Source organism: Tachypleus tridentatus, chromosome 4 (assembly GCF_004210375.1).
Source record: "Tachypleus tridentatus isolate NWPU-2018 chromosome 4, ASM421037v1, whole genome shotgun sequence".
Lineage (NCBI taxonomy): Eukaryota > Metazoa > Arthropoda > Merostomata > Xiphosura > Limulidae > Tachypleus > Tachypleus tridentatus.
In genome coordinates, this window is record NC_134828.1 from 73,204,304 (window position 1) to 73,225,052 (window position 20,749).

A 20,749-nucleotide genomic window follows, 5' to 3' on the forward strand; every position below is an offset into this window, starting at 1 on the left:
TCAACCCCTCGATTCCTGTACGTGGTGAGGGGACCTCCCAGGGAAAGTTCTGTTCTATCTGGTTACCTTCTCTGGGATCTAAACATCCACCCACGTGTTTGCCGTGCGTGGCGACCCGTGAAGGGGAGGAGAGGATCCTGGTGGTTGAGGGGTCCAACCCTAACACACCACTTTAGCCTCGAATTCCTGTAGACGGGCGGTCTATGGGTGGCCCCCCTTTGGTCAATCGGCTGGTCTACTTGGGCTAGAGTCAACCAAGTACCAGTGTTGGAAGTTCTCAACGGGTGTTGTGGACATTGTGCCTGATGCTGATGTTTGGGTATAGTGCTCACGAAACCCTGGCGTTGCTATATTGTCCTTGCGTGACTTTGTAGTGCGTCCCCTTGTAGGGATCCATGGTGGGTGGGGTCAGTGGGTACCGAAATTTTTTCTTTTTCCTATGGATCCTCTAAAAAATTTAAATAAAATTGTAAAAAAACAGTCAATGGGTAAGCGACCACGTCTTGAATACTCAGAACAGCAATCTTCAACATCAGTAACACACGTACCTCATTTTCTTATATTACATTCTCTTTCGGAAAACCTTTAGGGCAAATGTCCCCTTTTTTTTATTCAAAAGGGACTAGAGGGACTTGCTGGCTCTCCAAAGTCAGTAAAGAAACTTCGATCTGGTGACATATTGGTTGAAACATCCACATCCCAACACAGCGAACTCCTCTTGAATTCAAAGGCAATTGGGGATATACCTATTGAGGTTACACCCCATGCTACCTTGAATTCTTCACGAGGAGTTATTGTTGAAAGGGATTTGAAGAACGTTCCCGAGTCAGAGATTCTCGCTGGTTTCTCCACTCAAGGAGTTTCTGCAGTGAGGCGCATCTCCACTCGCAAAGATGGAGTTACACTGCCAACAAATACCCTCGTTTTAACATTTACTTCACCACGTGCACCTGCCACCATCAAGGCAGGTTATCTCATTTGCAGGGTTCGGCCATACATACCAAACCCTCTTCGATGTTTCCAATGTCAGAGATTCGGCCACTTAAAGACATCTTGTCGTGGTTCCCTGACATGTGCTCGTTGTGGAGGCAAGGACCACGATGCCTATGACTGTGACATGAACCCACATTGCGTAAACTGCAATGGTTCTCACCCCTCTTACTTTCATTCTTGCCCAAAATGGTTGGAGGAAAAAGAGGTGCAGCGTTTGAAAACGACACATAACATTAGTTATCCTGAGGCTCGGAAATTGCTGTCCACAACTCCATCTCGGACATATGCTGCTGCACTTCATTCCACAACTACAGTGGGAGTGCAGACAGATCTCTCTGTGCCTCCAAGAGAATCGTTTTCAAAACAAATGAAAAGCCTTTTGACCTCCGTGGTTAAAAAGGTTGATGAATCGACTTCCACACCCATCTCTGTTCCTCCCATACCTTCCAACAAACCTCAAGATCCACGTCCTTCAGTTTCAAATACAGGCATTTCTTCTGATACATCTTTTTCTCCCACCACAAGAGACAAAACAATTATTCGTTCGCGTCCTCAGTCACTGGATTCCCCTTCCAATAACAAAAACCTGCCCACCCGACCCAGAGCAGGATCCATGGAGGTTGATAGACCTCCTCCGACTAAAGACAGTAAAGAAAAAAGAGGTGGTCGTAAACCGAAGGGTTCTCCAGCCACTTCACCTACCCGTTCTTAAAAATGGCCGCCTTGATACAATGGAACTGTCGAGGTTTACGTTCTAATCTGGATGATATCAAAACGCTGATTGCTTTCTACCATCCTGTTTGTCTTTCTTTACAAGAAACATTTCTCAAAACTGCTGATACTGTCTCCATTCGGCAGTTTTCTCTGTACAGAAATGACAGGTTGTGTGGTGGTCGAGTACATGGAGGGGTGGCACTGTTGGTTGATCAACACGTGCCCACCCTGTCTTTGTCACTCAACACACCCTTGGAGGCTGTAGCCATCCGTGTTTCCTTGGGTCATACCATCACTGTTTGTTCTCTGTACCTGTCCCCTGGAGAGACATATGATCAATCAGATCTTGATGCTCTCGTTGAACAATTGCCATCTCCATTTCTAATCCTAGGGATTTTAATGGACATCATCCCCTCTGGGAATGTGCTATTATTGATGGGAGGGGCCGATCTGTAGAGCGGATGCTCTCTGATCACAATCTTTCTCTTGTCAATACTGGTTCTTCCACTTACTTTCATGCACCTAATCAGTCCTTTACCGCTATTGATCTCTCAGTTTGCTCCCCTTCATTATTCTCCCATTTTTCATGGAGGGTTGACAGTAATCCACTAGGCAGTGATCATTTTCCGATCCTTTTTGGGAGAGACTGGCCGTGGTCGATGCCACCCTACCCGCGTGCCCCGGTGGAAGCTGGATCAGGCAGACTGGTCCACTTTCACTGCTTTCGCAGAACTTGATCCTGCCATCGTAAATCAGCCATCAATAGATGACTGTGTAGCAGCGGTAACTGACTATTACACATGCAGCTGCTCAGTGTATTCCTAAAACCTCGACACGTTTTCCACGATATCCTCGTCCGTGGTGGAATCCTGCTTGCCACTTAGCACGGAAGGCTCAAAAGCGGGCCTGGGATACTTTTCGTAGATATCCCACACTTTCAAACTGGGTTGCTTTCCAACGGGCCCGTGCACATGCTAGGTGGGTAAGACGTCAAAGCCAGAAGGAATCTTTGATTAAGTTCACAACCAGCATATCTTCTACCACCAGTTCCAAGATCATATGGGACAGGATTCGAAAGATTAATGAGCACTACAATTCTGTCCCCCTCTCGATCTTACTCTCTGATGGTCAGGAGGTGACTGATGTTCGGAACATCGCTAACACTCTAGGTGAAAGCTCTTGCCGGGTATCTAGCACTTCTGCTTGTTCCTCCACCTTCCTGGCCATCAAGACTCGGGCAGAGCGATCACCTCTTTCCTTTTGAACTGACTGTTTCTTTGACTATAATTGTCCCTTTACCCTGGTGGAACTAAAAATGGCCCTTCATCGGTCTGCCAGTACGTCTGTTGGACCTGATGATATTCATTATGACATGCTGCACCATCTATCTCCTGCTTCTCTTGATGTCCTTCTGATTGTTTTCAACCGGATCTGGCAGGAGAATGTTTTTCCTGATGCCTGGCGCCAGGCTATTATTTTACCTTTCTCTAAGCCAGGGAAAGATCCCAAGATTCCTTCAAACTACCGTCTGTTGCTTTGACGAGCTGTCTCTGTAAGACATTAGAAAGGATGGTTAATGCTCGTCTTGTTTGGTTCCTTGAATCAAACAACCTCCTCTCGCCCACCCAGTGTGGGTTCCGTCGACAGCACTCCACCACAGACCACCTAATTCGTCTTGAAACATCTATCAGAGAAGCCTTTCTCAACCGCCAACATCTTGTATCAATATTCTTTGACATAGAGAAGGCTTACGACACAACATGGAGGTATGGCGTTTTGCGAGACCTCCATACATATGGGTTACGTGGCCATCTACCCATGTTTATTAAAAAATTTTAATGGACAGGAGATTCCAAGTTCGTGTGGGTTCGACACTTTCCCGTTCTTTTGTACAGGAACTTGGAGTCCCTCAAGGCTGTGTATTGAGTGTTACACTCTTCAGTATAAAGATAAATGCCATCACTGAACAACTCCCTCTCACTGTTGCGAATGGGCTGTATGTCGACGACTTTCACATCTCATGTCAGTCGTCAAACATGAGATATATTGAGCGGCAACTACAAACCGCCCTCAATTGTGTACGGAAGTGGACTCTGGCGAACGGCTTTAATTTCTCTCTCTCCAAAACTGTATGCATGCACTTTTGCCGTCGACGGGGTATTCACCCTGATCCTGAACTTCATATCGGTGAAGTTTTGCTGCCAGTGGTCCCGGAGACCAAGTTCTTGGGGCTTATCTTTGATCGTAAACTGACCTTTATACCACACTTAAAGCAGCTTCGGGTCAAATGCACAAGAGCACTGAACATCCTCCGTGTACTCTCTTTTACCAGTTGGGGGGCAGATTGCTGTTCACTGTTAAAGGTATATCGTGCTCTTATTAGATCGAAACTCGATTATGGATCAATGGTCTATGGCTCTGCCAGACCCTCGGCCTTAAAGATGCTGGACCCCATTCATCACCAACGACTTCGACTCTGTACTGGGGCTTTCCGTACCTCTCCAGTTCAAAGTATATACATTGAATCTCATGAACCTTCTCTACACCTTCTCCGTTTGCAGCTATCTTTACAATATACTTCGAAACTTCATTCCTTACCAAAGCATCCCACCTGGAAATGTGTTTTCCTTCCTCGGTGGGCAGTACTTTTTTCAGAACAAACGATCTGTCATTGCTCCGTTTGGCCTTCGCATCCGAGCGCAATTGGATGAATTGGGTGCGTCCTTGGATAACATTGCAAATTCCACAGGTTGGCCCATCCCACCATGGCTTATTACAGCCCCCAAATGTGACCTTTCTTTCAGTCACCTGAAAAAGGCAGATACCCCAGATTGGAAGTACCGTCTTTTATTCAATGAATATCTTTCAAACAATCATTCAGTTCCCATTTATACAGATGGTTCCAAATCAGGTAATTCAGTGGGCTCTGCTATGGTTTGCTATGGGTCAGTAGTTGCGCTCAGAATCCCTTCTACAGCTTCTGTGTTCACTGCTGAACTGTATGCCATATCTCTTGCCCTGGATCATATTGCAGCTGAACAGTACTCCAACTGCACTATTTATACTGATTCGCTTAGTTCTATATTTGCCTTGGAATCGCTACACGTTAGCTCACATCCTATTCTCGCTGATATTCGAAACCGACTGGCCCATTTCTCATTAGCAGCTACTTCAATCCAGTTTTTCTGGATACCAGGCCATGTTGGTATTCGCGGGAACAAGCTTGCAGACATGGCAGCTTAATATGTCTGCTCCAGCACCATCACTCCTATGCCTGTTCCGTACATGGACTATGGTGTTGTCTTCAAGGCTCGGCTCCGTGCCAGCTGGTAATCCACTTGGAGTGAGCAACGTGACAACAAACTTTTTTCAAATCAAACCCAAAATTGGACTTTGTTCATCTAGCTTCCGTAAAGTTCGGAAGAAGGAAGTTGTTCTCACTAGGCTACGCATTGATCACAGTTTTTTAACTCATCATTTTCTTTTATCTGGAAATGTAGTTTGTGTAACACTCAAATCACTATCAGCCACGTTTTACTTTCTTGCCATCGTTACAATTCTCAACGACGGCAATATTTTAAACATATTTTTTCCCAGGGTCAGTCTGTAACATTGGACAGAGTTATTGGTGATGTTGACTCTGTCCACCTTGATAATGTTTTTAATTTTTAATGGCCATTAATCTTTTAATCTCATTTAAGTGTTGCATATTTATTCATTACACCTTTTAATTGTGGTTCCTTTTTCACAGTTTTAATCTCTCTCTTTCAATTTGACATTGGACAATGGCCAGAACATTAAATAACTCGACACCAGGACTGGAAAGGCCAACTTCAGGTGACTAACGCTACTGTTTGAACTACTCGTTAGTCGTCCTGGCGAGTTGTTATTATACTTTTGCTGCATATCATTTCACACTTTTACTACTTAACTTTTTAGTACTGGCCATATTGACTCATAACCCGGACCCAGGACTGGAAAGACCAACTTCAGGTGACTGACGGTGGTTTTTATACTTACCTGTTAGTCTTCCTGGCGGGTTATGATCATTACCATTCTGCTACAGGTAGTTCTTTACAACTTTGTTGACTGGATGTCAACATTGGTTTTTACGCCATTTTCTGTTTTAATTGCCGTTTTGCTTTTATCTTCATTTACTTTTACAAATTTTACTCCATTTACTTGACTTTATCTTTTTACTGGACATTTGGCTACTCATTATTACGATTTTGCGGAGTGTCTTTTAAAACTTTTATTCTTTTACATTTTGATAATAGCTGCTATGACACATAACCCGGAACCAGGACTGGAAAGGCCAACTTCAGGTGATTGACGGTGGTAGTCTTCCTGGCGGGTTATGATCATTACCATTTTGCTGAGTAAATATTTTACAACTTTGAAGACTGGATGTCACCATTGGTTTTACACCATTTTCTGTTTTAATTGCTGTTTTGTTTTACCTTCATTTACTTTTACAAATTTTACTCCATTTACTTGACTTTATCTTTTTACTGGACATTTGGCTACTCATTGTTACAATTTTGCTATGTATCTTTTAAAACTTCTATTCTTTTACATTTTGATACTGGTTGCTATGACACATAACCCGGAACCAGGACTGGAAAGACCAACTTCAGGTGACTGACGGTGGTTCTTGAACTTATCTGTTAGTCTTCCTGGTGGGTTATGATCATTACCTTTTTGCTAGAGTAAATACCTTACAACTTCTTATACTCTGCCTTCTATCTTAACATTGTAGACTGGGTGTCAACATTGGTTTTATACTTTTTTGTTTTACCTTCATTTCCATTTATGTCTATTACTACATTTATTTATTTTTTTTACATTTTTACCGAATGTCTGGCGCAGATAGCCTCGCTGCTTTGTGCCATAAAACACTAAATCAATCAATCAATCAATTATCTTTTCAAATTTAGAAACGGCTAGCGCAGATAGCTCTCGAATAGTTTTGCGCGAAATTCAACAAACAAAAAGAAATAAACCTAAGATATCAACACTTTCAACAGCTTTAACAAGTAGTAAAATGAATATCTTTTTAAAATGTAGAAGCAAAACCAATTGTTTAATCGAAATAATAGATACGGTTTAAAATAGTCATGTATAACAACGTACACCACCAACATAAAAATGTTCAACACGACTTTAAGTTTCCAGTCTTGCAAGTTAATGATGTAAGTTGTAGGTTACTTGTAAACTGTAGGTAACTGTTAGTCCTGGCTCCTGCGTTTTTCAACTGTGGATTTTGGACGTGAGGTGGTGGTAAATGAAACACATGTTAGGGCAAAATTAGATTGATGGACAGCATAAACTTAGGCAAATCAACGACACTGGGGGGGGGGGCTAGTTTGATCTTGGTTAACCTTCAGATAACCAGCCTCTCTATTTACTGTTTACTACCGATGGGAGTCTACATATTGTATTGTATTTAGTAGTTTTATGCTTTCTCCCGTTAGATTGTTTGTTTTGAATTTCGCGCAGAGTTATACTAGGGCAATCTGTGTTAGCCATTCATAGTTTATTCATACAAGACTAGAGAGAAAGTAGCTAGCTTTCACCGCCAACTTTTGGTCTACTCTTTTACCAACGAATAATGGGATTAACCATCACATTATATTGTATCCACGGCTGAAAGGACGAGTATGTTTGGTGGGACAGTATTTGAACACACGAGCCGCAGATTGTGAAGCGATTGCCATAACAACTTAGCCCTGTCAGGCCTCGCCTGTTAGAACGCTCACAGTAAATAATTGGATAACAATTTGCGTGAAATCCTCCGTTTTATATTAAAATACAAAGGAACTGAGCAACAAGTGGCAGAATTACATGTGAAGTTGATGGTGTTTTTGTTTGAATTATTTGCACGACTCGTAATATTGCGAACCCCTCTCCCCGTAGCCAACAAAGTTACTGGCACACAAATTATTTGGTAAGATAAACTGTACCTAAAGGGTTAAAATGCTTGAAATTATTGAGAAAATTATTGAATAAGTCCCATATTAAATTTTGTCTGATGTTGTTAAGTTTCGTTAATGTAAAATATCATACATCTGGTTTAAGCCACTTGGATGATTAGAAAACGTTTTGCTCTAGGTGTAATGTTTTAGAAAATGTCCCCAACTGCAGTGACTATTCATAATATTTTAATCTCTCAAGCACCATTTGGAAAGTTTTAACTTGGTGAGTGTTAGGTCAGACGAACAACTTTTTGTGTCTCAATAAATAAATGTTTTTGTTATTATTTTTTTTGTTGTTTGCATTTCAAATAGTATGGGCCAATTAAAGTTCACCAACTGACAAAATTATAATTTCACAAACTCCAAGTTTGGCATGTCAGACATGTAATGAGGAGACATTTGGTGTCAGAAGGTTAATCATTAAGTTAAATTTGAGACATTATTGGCTTGGTATAAAATAGGGTAGAGGAAGGGTGAACGGAAATGAGGTACAAAGTGTACATTACACAACAGTGTAACGGTTAGAGAATTTAAAATCGAACACGACCGATACTTTCCAGGAGTAGAAATATACACGTCACCGGAAGTGGGCCATCTTTTACACCATCAATCTTTACTTTCCACTAAGAGCAAAGGTGGAAGCGCTAGGCTTAGCTGACATGTTTATCGTTGCTAAATTTGTCCCGTGAATTCTGAAGTGTCACGCTTTTAAAATGTCAAAATTCACAGACATGCAGTTGATTTATGAAGTGTGTAAATTCGAATGTTTTTCTTCTCATGATGTTTGTAGTTATTCTGGTGCCTTGTGTGACTCATAACTTCTATTTCGAAAAACAGCAGTTTTCTTTAGGGTCAATCTATAGTTAACTTCTGTACCATGTCAAAAGTTCCAAAGTGTCAATAACCTTAGAATTAATTTATTGTTTTGATCCCAAAAAACATATTTTCCTATCGTGACGTGGAGTTTTTAAGTAACTTTTCTTGAACAAAGAAGGAAATTATTGGCTGAAAATAACTCTGCGAATTCAACTAAATTGTAAAAATTTGGAAGCTTTGCTTCCAATGACTTTGCTATAATCAAAATGTTAGGTTCATTTCCCACAATGGGCACAGCCTAGCTAGACCCTTGAATAGCTTTGAGTTAAAAAATAAACAAATAACCCATAAGACAGCTCTTACTAACTATATTTCAAACTAGGCATGAACCACCAATTGGTACTTCATCAGTTTAAAATTATCATCTGTGTAACATTTTAGGAAAATAATATATTTTTACAATTAATTGACGACGATGAATGGCTAGATGTACCTGAGAATGTAGTTAAGAAGTAACTTACACCTATCGGAATAAGTAGTAAGTTTCGGTTATAGAGGAAGTAAGAAAGAAAATAAAATTAGGAGTTAAAAGTAATTAGAAGAATTTTAAAAGATATGTTTGTGATTGAATTTTCATTACCTAAACGTGAAGATGTCCCATGATGCATTCAATCCCAAGCTGCCAACAGATTTGCTTTGAACAATAAATTTTAAAGAACAGCTGTGGTTCTAAGTGAATAGGCGAACTCACTTGGTTTCTACTTACTCACACTCACAAAAAAACCTGAGTACTCCACGAACTTTTCTTTTTTACCTAACAATTTGCCCGTTAACTTTATAAGATACTCTCAATCTACAAGCACTACCGTACAGAGTTAGGTTTAGCGAGAGGCAACAACAAAAAACAACAACAACTAGAAACCCAGTCAGTTCCAATTGTCGTAATTTATTTTTCCAACCTTATTCGAGTAAGAACTTTCAGGGGCTACGAAATAAAACAAACCGAAAACCCAACCGACTAAGAATTACAAGTGAGATGGATAAAAAAATAATTGTAGTTACTGTTTGTTATTGAACACAAAGCTACACATAGGGCTATCTGTGCTCTACCCACCACGGATATAGAAACCCGATTTCTAATAGTATAGGTTCACAGACACACTACTGTGCCACTGGGGCGCTGATGGTAGTTTTCACTCCGGCACAAACTTAGAGAGGATTATTTACCATTATTATAGAATCATTTACTGTATCTTTTGGACTACCATTAACATCAAGAAATTATTGTTCATGTTTTGACAGACGGAACGTATGTCGCTAAGCCAAGTCATTGGACAATGGAAGTTCCTGTCCAATAGGAAGATAAAATTTAGTTAAATAGATAACATGAAAAAAAAAAAAAAAAAAAGAGTATTGATGGTGGATAGTTATATGCGGGGCGTCATGGAAATAAGATATTTTATAAATACTTTCACAGTGCATGTTCCAAATGTGTATTGAGAATATTCTGACAAACATCTTATTTTAAATAATTACGAATGAAATTGTACACGCGGCATAAGAATTACTTATTTCAATACCCGCCATTGCAGTTTTTAAACCTGGTTTGAGGGTAAATGTGATTAACTATTAACTATTCTTTTAAAAGTTTGTTTTTTATTCTTCCTCATTTAACACATTCCTGTAGAACTGCGTGTGAGAGAGCATACAATTGTAATATTTACACTAGACTTGGCTAACCTTTCCCTTGGTACATGACTGACTGTCTTTACTAACGAAGGAAGGACCAATTTCTAAAAAAATAATAAGTTGTCGAAAAAGCAAAAGCGTGAAAATTATGTGACAGTTTAATAAACCGTCTCTAATTTAGTGTGGTACTCATTTGTTTTTTCTTCACTTTAGTGTGACCCAGCATGGCCCAGTTATTCAGGCACTCGACTCGTAATCTGAGGGTGGCGAACACGAATCCCCCTCACCCCAAACATGCTCGCCCTTTCAGCCATGGGGGCATTATAATGTGATGTTCATTCCCACTATTCGTTGGTAAAAGAGAAGCCCAAGAGTTGGCGGTGGGTGGTAATGGCTAGTTATTTGTCCTCTAGTCTTACACTGCTAAATTAGGGACGGCTAGAGCAGTAGCCTTCGTGTAGCTTTGCGAGAAATTAAACAGAAAATCAAAAAATAAACAAACACTTGTGTGTATTGCTGGTATACGATTTTTTTTTTATTTTCATGTATGCATGGTTACGATAGAGTTTCTTCAGTAGTTTACTTTATAAGAAGATGTTCATGTGATTGCGTTTCGTTCATCAAATGTTTATGTGTAAGTATAGTTCCAACTTCCATCTGGCAAGCCCTACACTATGGGCACTATGTCGGGTATTTATTGTGAGATGTACAAGATACTGGAATTATCCTCTAACTGAAGTAATTTGGTACTAGTAGCCAGCATGACTATAGAAAACTTCCTACGAGATGTATATCCAATACTAGTACAAGTTTCTGATTACACTCAGTTTTATTGGTCATCATAGCTATTTTGAGATATACAAGATAGTAGTATTAACTTCCAAATGAAATTAGCTGGTACTAGTAGATGTCATTGTTAGCACACTTTATTAGTGTGAGTTTTGTAAGATATTGGTATTAGCTTTATTATTGACATCAATAGGTATTAATTGTTATTGTTCATAACCAACGCAGTTACTGTGAAATGTAGAAATAGTGGTGTTAGTTTCCGACTACAATTAGCAGGTAATAATGGTCGTCTTGGGTAGTGGTGTTATTATGAGATATACAATATTTTAGTAATAGGTTTTCAGTGTTGTCAACTAGTAGTGGTCGTTACGGCTGTTGAACAATATCTTTTTCCTGTATGATATGTTCAAGAAAACAGTTTCACCGATGTCATCCCGGCAGCCATGCATACTTTGATGTCCATTCATGAGCATTAGCACTACTATTTAACACCGTTTCTTTTTTACCACCAATCTCGTGAGGGGTTTTACTTTTCTTATGTTAAACGTCTTAATATTCGCGGTTTCTAGTCGATGTAATTTCTTTTCATTAATGTTATTCATTCAGTTAACAGAAGAATAAAATCATTCCGTTACAAGATTAGCATTGCCCTTAACGTGGTTTATTTAACCAGTGAGTACCATGACAACATTGAGATATTGTAGGTGTAATGGAAACGCACAGTGATATCAAATATATCTCGTATATTAAAATTTGATGAACGTTATTGTGTTCGACATGAATAAGTTACACTGAATAAAAATAAACTCTGTGGTCTTTACAGACGTTTTATCCCTTTTCAATACCTTTTAGGCCCGGCATGGCCAGGTGATTAAGGCACGCGACTCGTAATCCGAGGGTCACAGGTTCGAATCCCCGTCACACCAAATATGAACGCCCTTTCAGCCTGGGGACATTATAATGTGACGGTTAATCCCGCTATTCGTTGGTAAAAGAGAACCTCATGAGTTGGCGGTGGGTTGTGATGCCTAACTGCCTTCCTTCTAAATTTCACTGCTAAATTAGGGACAGCTAGCGCAGATAGCCCTCGTGTAGCTTTGCGCAAAATTAAAATAAAACAAACAAAACAGTAATTACTATTTTATTGTTTACTGTTTCTTACTCTAGAATGGAAAGACCAACGTGGATTCGGTTTACAGACGACCATCGTAATATTCTCGTAGAACATCAGGTGGCGGAGGTTGTTCAACATGTCAAGGACTCCAAGGTTTGTGCTACCTTTATCTTTGTTCGCTACAATGAAATGCTATGAAGTTGACTAGATTTCAATCACTACCTTTTCTCACTCTTTAAATGAAATTGTCGTTTACCTGATCCGAAACAAAACAGTTCTTATTCTATATTGAGTTAGAGTGCTAACTAATTATCAGTACAGTTATGTTTTGTCACAATCATATACATATTGCAATGTTGTAAAAAGCACTTAAGTCGAAACATAAAATGTGAGCTTAAATTTTGTTATTGTATGGAGTTCATAGACGTTTGTTTAAAACAAACTGTGAAATTCAGATTTTTTTTATAACATACTATTACGAAAAACGAAAATTCGTAAATTAAAAATAAATTATTCTAATAAGTAAACTTTAACGTCAGCTAAAATTTTGAATACGGTCACGTCTTCTAAACTGTCAGGTTTGCGGGGTCTGGAGAGATATTCCCAAGGTCTATCGGCGTAAGTTGATGAAAGGAAAACTTTTTGTACTCTTGGCAACAAAACATCATCCGGATGGACACGCCTTTGGACGCTTAGTGCAAGCTAAAGAGATGAAATTCAGTGCAGGTGGGTTGTTTTTAATTGAGATTATGAAATAATACAATCAATGTCTTTAAATTGAAATGCGGGGCCGGGCATGGCCAGGTGGGTTAAGGCGTACGACTCGTAATCTGAGGGTCGCGGGTTCGCATCCCCATCGCGCCAAACATGCTCGCCCTTTCAGCCGTGGGAGCGTTATAATATAATTGTCAATCCCACTATTCGTTGGTAAAAGCGTAGCCCAAGAGTTGGTGGTGGGAGATGATGACTAGTTGCCTTCCCTCTAGTCTTACACTGTTAAATTAGGGACGGTTAGCGCAGATAGCTCTCGTGTAGCTTTGCGCGAAATTCAAAAACAAACAAGCGACAAAAGTAACGATACAATGTACGAGAACACTTTTATTTATATATATAAATTTTTACAATTGGTTTCGGAAAATAAAAAGGGGGTTATTATAATAAACTCAAGAAAATCAGAGCAATTGAAACATGATATTGTCAATAGTTATTGTTCTCAATACAACAGCGAGACCGTATTGGTTTGACGTGGATGCTGTAGCGAGTTTCCTAGTTGTGCCGTGACGTCACCGCTACACTGTTGGAGACCAATGGTATATTTGGTGAGCCAAGAAACACGAACCACATGACCTATAAGCAGCAGTGAATCTTGGCAGAGTCTTGACTTCCAGGCTGTCCTTGTCTGTAGCAATAACAACAAGTTTGTTAATCAATCATCTGGTAGTAATGTTTGTAGCTTTACTTTAACGTGGTCTTAATCTGATCCAGAACAATAATCGCTTCCCTCCCAACCACTTAATTTGTTCTTATGCAAAAATGACACTTGACTTGAGGCGGAATCCTAATTGATGTTCCATCTTCGTAAGAAAAATCAAAAGCAAATAAATATTTTGATACCAGAGGGAGCTCTGGTGGTTACTTGAGATTTTACAACCAGTTTTGGTCACAAGTTTCAGCTGTTTACTCTAAATTGTCGCTCCACATGACACAAGAGCTTTTCATGTCTTAGGTTACTTGACATTAAACTGAGGATTTATAACTTAAGTTCATTCTCTTGTATAAAACTGTGATATTATCGAGACAGGATGATCTTACTTTGGTGTAATATACGGAGCTCGCACATAAACAACACGCATGCGTTCCCTCGACCTCACAAACCCCTCACTACCCTATATAGCGCGCGCACACACACGAATTTAAGTATTTTTTTACTGTGAACTCTGAATATTTAAGTGTTTACCAAAAGGATGTCAGGTATTACGAAATGCTTTAGTCATGTTATTGGTTCGGGTATAAAATATATCTATTATTTTTATATCACACGAACATTAAAGTGCAGTTATGAAGTATGCAAGTCGATTCAGGAAATATATATTTGCTATTTTCAATGTTATTTTACGCTTTCTTTGCGATGAATGCAGTACTAACATATATTAATTTAACACTTGTTTTATAGTAAATGTAGTTTTAATATATTCTGGTGGATTCCCCCGTCGCACCAAACATACTCGCCCTTTCAGCCGTGGGGGCGTTACAATGTGATTGTCAATCCCACTATTCGTTGGCGCAGATAGCCTCGCTGCTTTTTGCCATTAAACACCAACCAGACAACCAACGGGAAATATATTCACCATCTGCAACGAATATGCTTTACGGTATACATAGTACTAACATATACAAGTTATCTGCGTATTACTCTAGCAGTTGTACTGAAGAAAACATTGCTAAAACGAGCTTTTGAATACGTAAATATAGAGCTACTTGGCAGTCTTAGTTCAGTGCTGATGTTATTAGGTAATTTCAGGGTTGTTTTTTTTTTGGTAGTAAACGTATGATATTGTTGACTGTAAAAAAAAATAATTTGGACACATTGGACAATAGCTCTGACTTCAGAAAACTATCACGTGTTTTTGTTACAGCATGTATTTCTAAACTAACTTGGTTGCAGCTGGTTAGTATGACCCGTAGGTATGCAAGAAGTCAGTAGTCATTCTGGTCATTTTTATGTTACTAAATGTAATTATACATCCGGATATGCAAACGTTTAATCTTTAGTTGTTTTTTTTATTATTTTTGCTTCTTTCTATATTTACATATATATATATATATATATAATCTATCTTTTGGTTTAAAAAAAAAAGAATAAATACACCTTTTATCTCAACTTCCTATAGAGGTTTACAGTTCTGTGTTACTTCCGGATGTATCACGGTCACATGACACTACTGGTGGCGGTGGTATCGCATCAATATCTCTTGGCCCAGAAAATATTTTCCTTAATTTGGAATTCAATGGTATCTTCACTCCTAAAGGTAAGTTCTAATTTCCGTTTATCCAACTTTGCATATTGTATATAAATATATCGTAAAAACACTAGTCTTATGAAATGGTATCGGACATATATAATTCCTTACATTAACGATTTATTTAGCTTCATGAGGAGAAAAAACAATTCATGATAATAATAAAAAAGTTCTCCAAGTCTGTGTTCCGTTTCTGAAGATAAACTTGATTGAATCTTACTAATCTTAAAATGATAAAAATTCATGACTTAATATTGTGCACACTGTTTGTTTAGTTTCACTGCGCTTAGCGATCAAATATTCACTCACTACCAAGCTAACTGTTTATAGTGTTATAATTCTTTGCATAACAACAATCTTGTTAAGGTTTAAAATTTTTAATTGACCAAAGATGCTCTTTACTTGACAGTTATCTAGAATATACGTTCTGTGAAAATATCACATAATCATAACTGATGAAGTGAACCAACTATTATTGAAAACCTACTGAACAAAATATCACATCGTCATTTCTGATCAAACTTTAAAAAAAATATTCATGAAATGCTTTATTTAAAATTCAGGTTACTATACTATGTAATTATGATCTTATTTAGACCAAAATCGAAGATGTGTTATTTTTTCAAAGGAAAGCTATTCAATAAGCTGTCTCTGCTCTGTCCACCGCAAGAATCGAACCCCAGACTTTAGTGTTGTAAGTCTACAAACTTGTATTTTGTCCACAGAGATACTAGGTTTTGAGACAACTACACCCATCCGATTACTGACAATTGTCATATACCGTTAGAAACATTGTTTTATTGTATATTATTGTATATTTTATTGTATACAATTTGTGGATTAATTGAACATTATTTTCACTTATCGTAGATGCAAGAGACGTAAATATACTGATAAATTTACATCGAGAAACTTCGACAGGCTCGAGAGAACTATTGTCCAAATACTCCCACGTGTTGTCGAAGGTCGATCCGGTAAGTACGTTACCATGGAAACTCATCCACAGAGGTTAAGTAGATTATGTTAAAACGATTCTAGAGCCTCGTTACATCGTTACAGTATATGTAGCCACGTTCGATCCAGTAATGCTCTATCTAACAACCGTACATCCTGCAGAGTAGTTTTTATTGTAAAAGGATCACTCACAACTGTGACATGTCTAAAGTATACCCTGCCACTCTGGGTGCTTTCCATAATAAGTAACGACGTCTCAGAACCAGTTTCAACAGTCTGATCGCAAAGACGTCCAATGGCAGCGTGACCGTTATGCCTTTGTATGGAGTATCGTGAATACCCGTTCCATTCTGCACTGCTTGACGTATTCGATATACGAACGAATATGTTGTAGAATCAACTTGTGTAAACATATTCCAGGTCTCTTTCTGAATGGTTCATCCATATTTTTTTTGTTTTCCGTTGCTACTAAGTGCAATCAATATTTCTACTTTGGGCACTTAAAACCCGAGATCTCAACACATCTTTATAATTCGAGTGTATGAACATTTTGCGCACGAAATGGCTGTCATATTCCTCAAAAGCTGTATAATTTATTTGTCTTAACACTATCTAAAGTTCTACTGCGTATCATTCCACCGCGTCTTGATATCGGCCATGGTTATCACGTGACTAGCTGATTTACACATCGTTTTAAGACAATATACTTCACATTCTATATTACTATAATAACCATTACTAGCTCTGTCACAGATACTTCATAGAAATAACAAAAATCACAAAGTTGTCAGTAGTTATTAAGTTGACTTTATTTTTAGTTTTACAACAAACTTGTAACATTAATGAGTATACGTATTCATGATGTTAGAAAAACACGGGTTCAAGAAGTCTTGATAGAAATGAATAAAAACCCTATAACACAATCATTTTCGAAATGTGGGCATTTCTTTTTCAAACACAATTTATTTCCCGATTTGCCCCCTAATTAGTATATGTGTGAGTTATAACGTTAGAGTTATTATTTGGCCAGGTAGTTAAGGGGCTTGACTCCTAATCCGAGGTTCGCGGGTTCGAATCCCGTTACCCCAAACATGCTCGCCCTTTCATTCGTTGGTGCGTTATAATGTTACAGTCAATCCCATTATTCGTTGGTGAGAGAGTAGCCCAAGAGTTGGCGGTGGGTGGTGATGACTAGCCTTCCCTCTAGTCTTACACTGCTAAATTAAGTACCGCTAGCGCAGGTAGCCCTTGAGTAGCCTTGCGCGAAATTCAAAAACAAAATTATTATTCACTGAGGTGATTGAAGCGTGATTAAGTTTTCACAGTTTCATCACGGTAAGATTGGTAAGATTTCTCGGAGTAATAGTTTTCACAGTCGCTAGGGTGGATGCTAGTTTCTATACTCATAATGACATATTTGTTATTAGTAATATAGTTCTTCACACTTTCTGTAGTATGATTGAAAGGGGTGACGTTAATTATAACAATTTCATCACAGTAAAGCTTCTAGGACTCATATTAGTTCTATGGTTGTTGTGAATTGAGCACAAAGCTACACAATGGGCTATCTGTGTTCTGCCCACCACGGATATTGAAACCCGATTTTTAGCGTTGTAAATCCGCAGACATCCAGCCACTGGGGGCGTTTCTATAGTTATCTAGTGATGTTAATTTCTAAACTGAGGTTGCTAGGAGTGATATTAACTTCCACAGTCAACATATTTAAGTTACTAGGAGTTTCAAGCATTTCGTAGTTTAAAATATAAAAACACGCATGGCTTATCATGTTCCTGTTCATCTCACAATTATTTTAAAGATATAACAACAGTGACAATGTATGGTTACGGCAAATTGTGTAAAATTATGAAATCTACAGTTTAATTGCTTCTGAAAACTGGTAGCTAGAAAACACAATATTGGTGAACAAAATATTTTTTTTTCTTCCATTAGGATTATAATTCGATAGATATCAAAGTAGACCTGAAAGAAGAAGACGAGTCTTTGCTCTCTAAAGGAAAGCTGAATTTGGAAATTTCATCGATAGATGGCAATCGTGTGCTGCGAGGAAGAATTTTGCCCAAGACCACTTGTAACAGTTAGTCTATTCGATATTATTCAGATTTATGACAAAAGCAGAATATCTCATTGAAATTAAAAACTATTCGTAATATTACCCATTTTAACAGTTGCTACTACTAAAATCCATTTAATATTAATCATACACGTGGATTTAGCGTTTGAATTTAATTACTCCCCCAACGGTTCGATCTGGAACAATTTTTAAATTCAGATTTTCTTGGTTTCCTGCTATATAGCATAACAAATACATCATGTTTTAATTTTAAGTCCTATCATGAGTGTGTTTAATTAACCAAAGGTCTCCTGGTTATAGCTTTGGAAATCAACATACAATGAAGACAAAGTTACAACTGGTATAATTTGTAGAGTACAAGCATTTTTATTGCCGGTAGTTTCCATTTTATAATTATAATAAAATACCAGTTACTAGTTGGTATATTGTGTACTTCTGCAAATTATTTACCGATAGTACGTTTTAGGTAGATAGTACAAATAGTAATAAAGGCCATAAAATAATTTAATAATTTATGTATATTTCCTAGATTTATAAAACAAGGCCGACTTTGATAGTGTTAAGGTTTAGGAAGCTAGCGTAAGAGGATGCGTCAGAATCTCGAAAGACTTGGTATTTTTTGAAACGATTAACAATGGAATTATTTAGTAAAACCTTTTGCCCTACTTTATTTAAATAAATTTCATCTCGCTTGAAAATTGTAAAATTTTGAAAAGTTATGAATTTAAATTTATATTGTAATGTAAAAAACAATACTTACGGTTTCGTTTTCAGTTCACTTATTGATTTAATATATTTTATTAAAAATTACTGCTTTTTCAATAAGTAGGATTACTGTAAAAGCTGTAAAGTATAATGAAATAAAATACACGTGTGTGTGTGTGTGTGTGTGTGTGTGTATATGTACAGTCATGTGAAAAAAATGTTACAAAAAAACACAGGCCTTCATAGGGTGTCCTAACTTTTACACATGACTGTATGTATATACATGGATAATTTGTTAACAATTTTCGGTTATCGCGTTCGCTTGAAAGCTTTAAGAAGCAAGAACATCTGACCTAAGATAGGTTATTTTGGTTGATTTTCATTTCTAGTTCGTTTTTTGTTTATATAATACTTGGAGTAAATCAATCTAAGTATATAACAAGACATTACATTAATACCACACGTGAACTAATATCAACTTTCTTACTACACAAAGGTAAGAACATTACTACTTCGTGAAAGAAAACCAAAACAATATTGCTGTATAAACGAAATGGGCTAATAGAAACAAAAACATTCCAATGCAACATAAAAATACTGCATAAATTTGAACAGGTCATTATTTATATTCTATTACAAAGGTAACATAAAAATCACTAACTGGAAACTTCACGACCGATATCTACCATAAAATTATTTAACTTGGACATTTCACTTGATTATCACAAGGAGAGTAATATGATAAAATATCATTTAAATGAAACACTACTTTATTGCTAATAGAAAATTACCAGCAGAAGATAACGCAATAAAACACGATAGTATAGAGTATAACATTTACATACATCAGACTTGGTTTGTTAATATTTAACGTTAACGAAGTCACGAGACAAAACACCACATACATTAAAAAATTCAAATACACCACAGAAACAAGAAACGTATATTAAATGCAGTATATTTGTGTACATGTGGATGAATACTAAATATATATAATGGGAATGTTATAGATTTTGATACATAACGAGAAACCTGACGAAACGTTTGTGTCTGAATATATTAATTACTGCTAATTACTTTTGATTATCGACAGAAGTCAAGTTAGTTTCATAAAAATTGACAGCTTTATTTGACATCGCGAGTTAGTCTAAATGTTTTGTATAGGGTGGCCCGTAAGCCCCTACCCATCCATATGTTATTATGTTATTCAATAATACTGATGATGAGTTGAAGGCAGCTGTTACCGCGGCATTTGGAACAATAACCCCTGCTATGTTGAGGAAAATGTCTCACAGAACATGGCGTCGCATAATATTATGCAGTGAGAATGAGGGACAGCACACAGATACACTGGATACATGAGATATCAGGATGAGTAGGGACTTACGGGCCACCTTGTACTTAAAATACCTTGTCATGTTCGAGATTTATTATTGTTTCAAAGAATAAACAAAAATATACGTCATTCAAAAATATAAGCTATCTTGTTTTTATATATAAAAGTTTGCTTTTCTTAACTAATCCGTTATTAATTTCCATTTTTGTTTAGTTGTTCAGGCCGTTCTTACCTCCGAAAAAGCAGATTTTGCTGATAACCGACCAACTGGTTTTGCTGTTTTGTCTCTACAGGACGATGGATCGATTTTCTACACGGTATGTGTGACAGTTTATAGTAATGTACGTTGTTTTTGTGATGATTGTCACGTACAACAAACATGATTATCAAGATTGGTTCCTGGAACTAACATGACATTAGAACTTATTTAAAATATGTAAACTGAACGAAAATGGTTAAACTGGTAATTTTTGAATAACAGTTTAAACTGTAACGATATCAACTTATTTAGGAACAATGCCTAATGTTTTAATATACTTTTCTTACAAACTT

The 20,749-nt window shown here is 37.6% G+C and overlaps 1 protein-coding gene across 1 annotated transcript in view; it reads left to right on the forward strand.

Moving 5' to 3' along the window:
* The window catches only part of LOC143248150 (chordin-like), a 142,817-nt gene that overhangs the window by 98,800 nt on the left and 23,268 nt on the right, over positions 1 to 20,749 (forward strand). The window contains exons 8-13 of the mRNA XM_076496582.1: positions 12,144 to 12,243; positions 12,669 to 12,816; positions 14,982 to 15,119; positions 15,981 to 16,084; positions 18,015 to 18,159; positions 20,411 to 20,514. Coding sequence (XP_076352697.1) covers positions 12,144 to 12,243; positions 12,669 to 12,816; positions 14,982 to 15,119; positions 15,981 to 16,084; positions 18,015 to 18,159; positions 20,411 to 20,514 — 739 coding nt within the window. The remainder of the gene's footprint in view (positions 1 to 12,143; positions 12,244 to 12,668; positions 12,817 to 14,981; positions 15,120 to 15,980; positions 16,085 to 18,014; positions 18,160 to 20,410; positions 20,515 to 20,749) is intronic.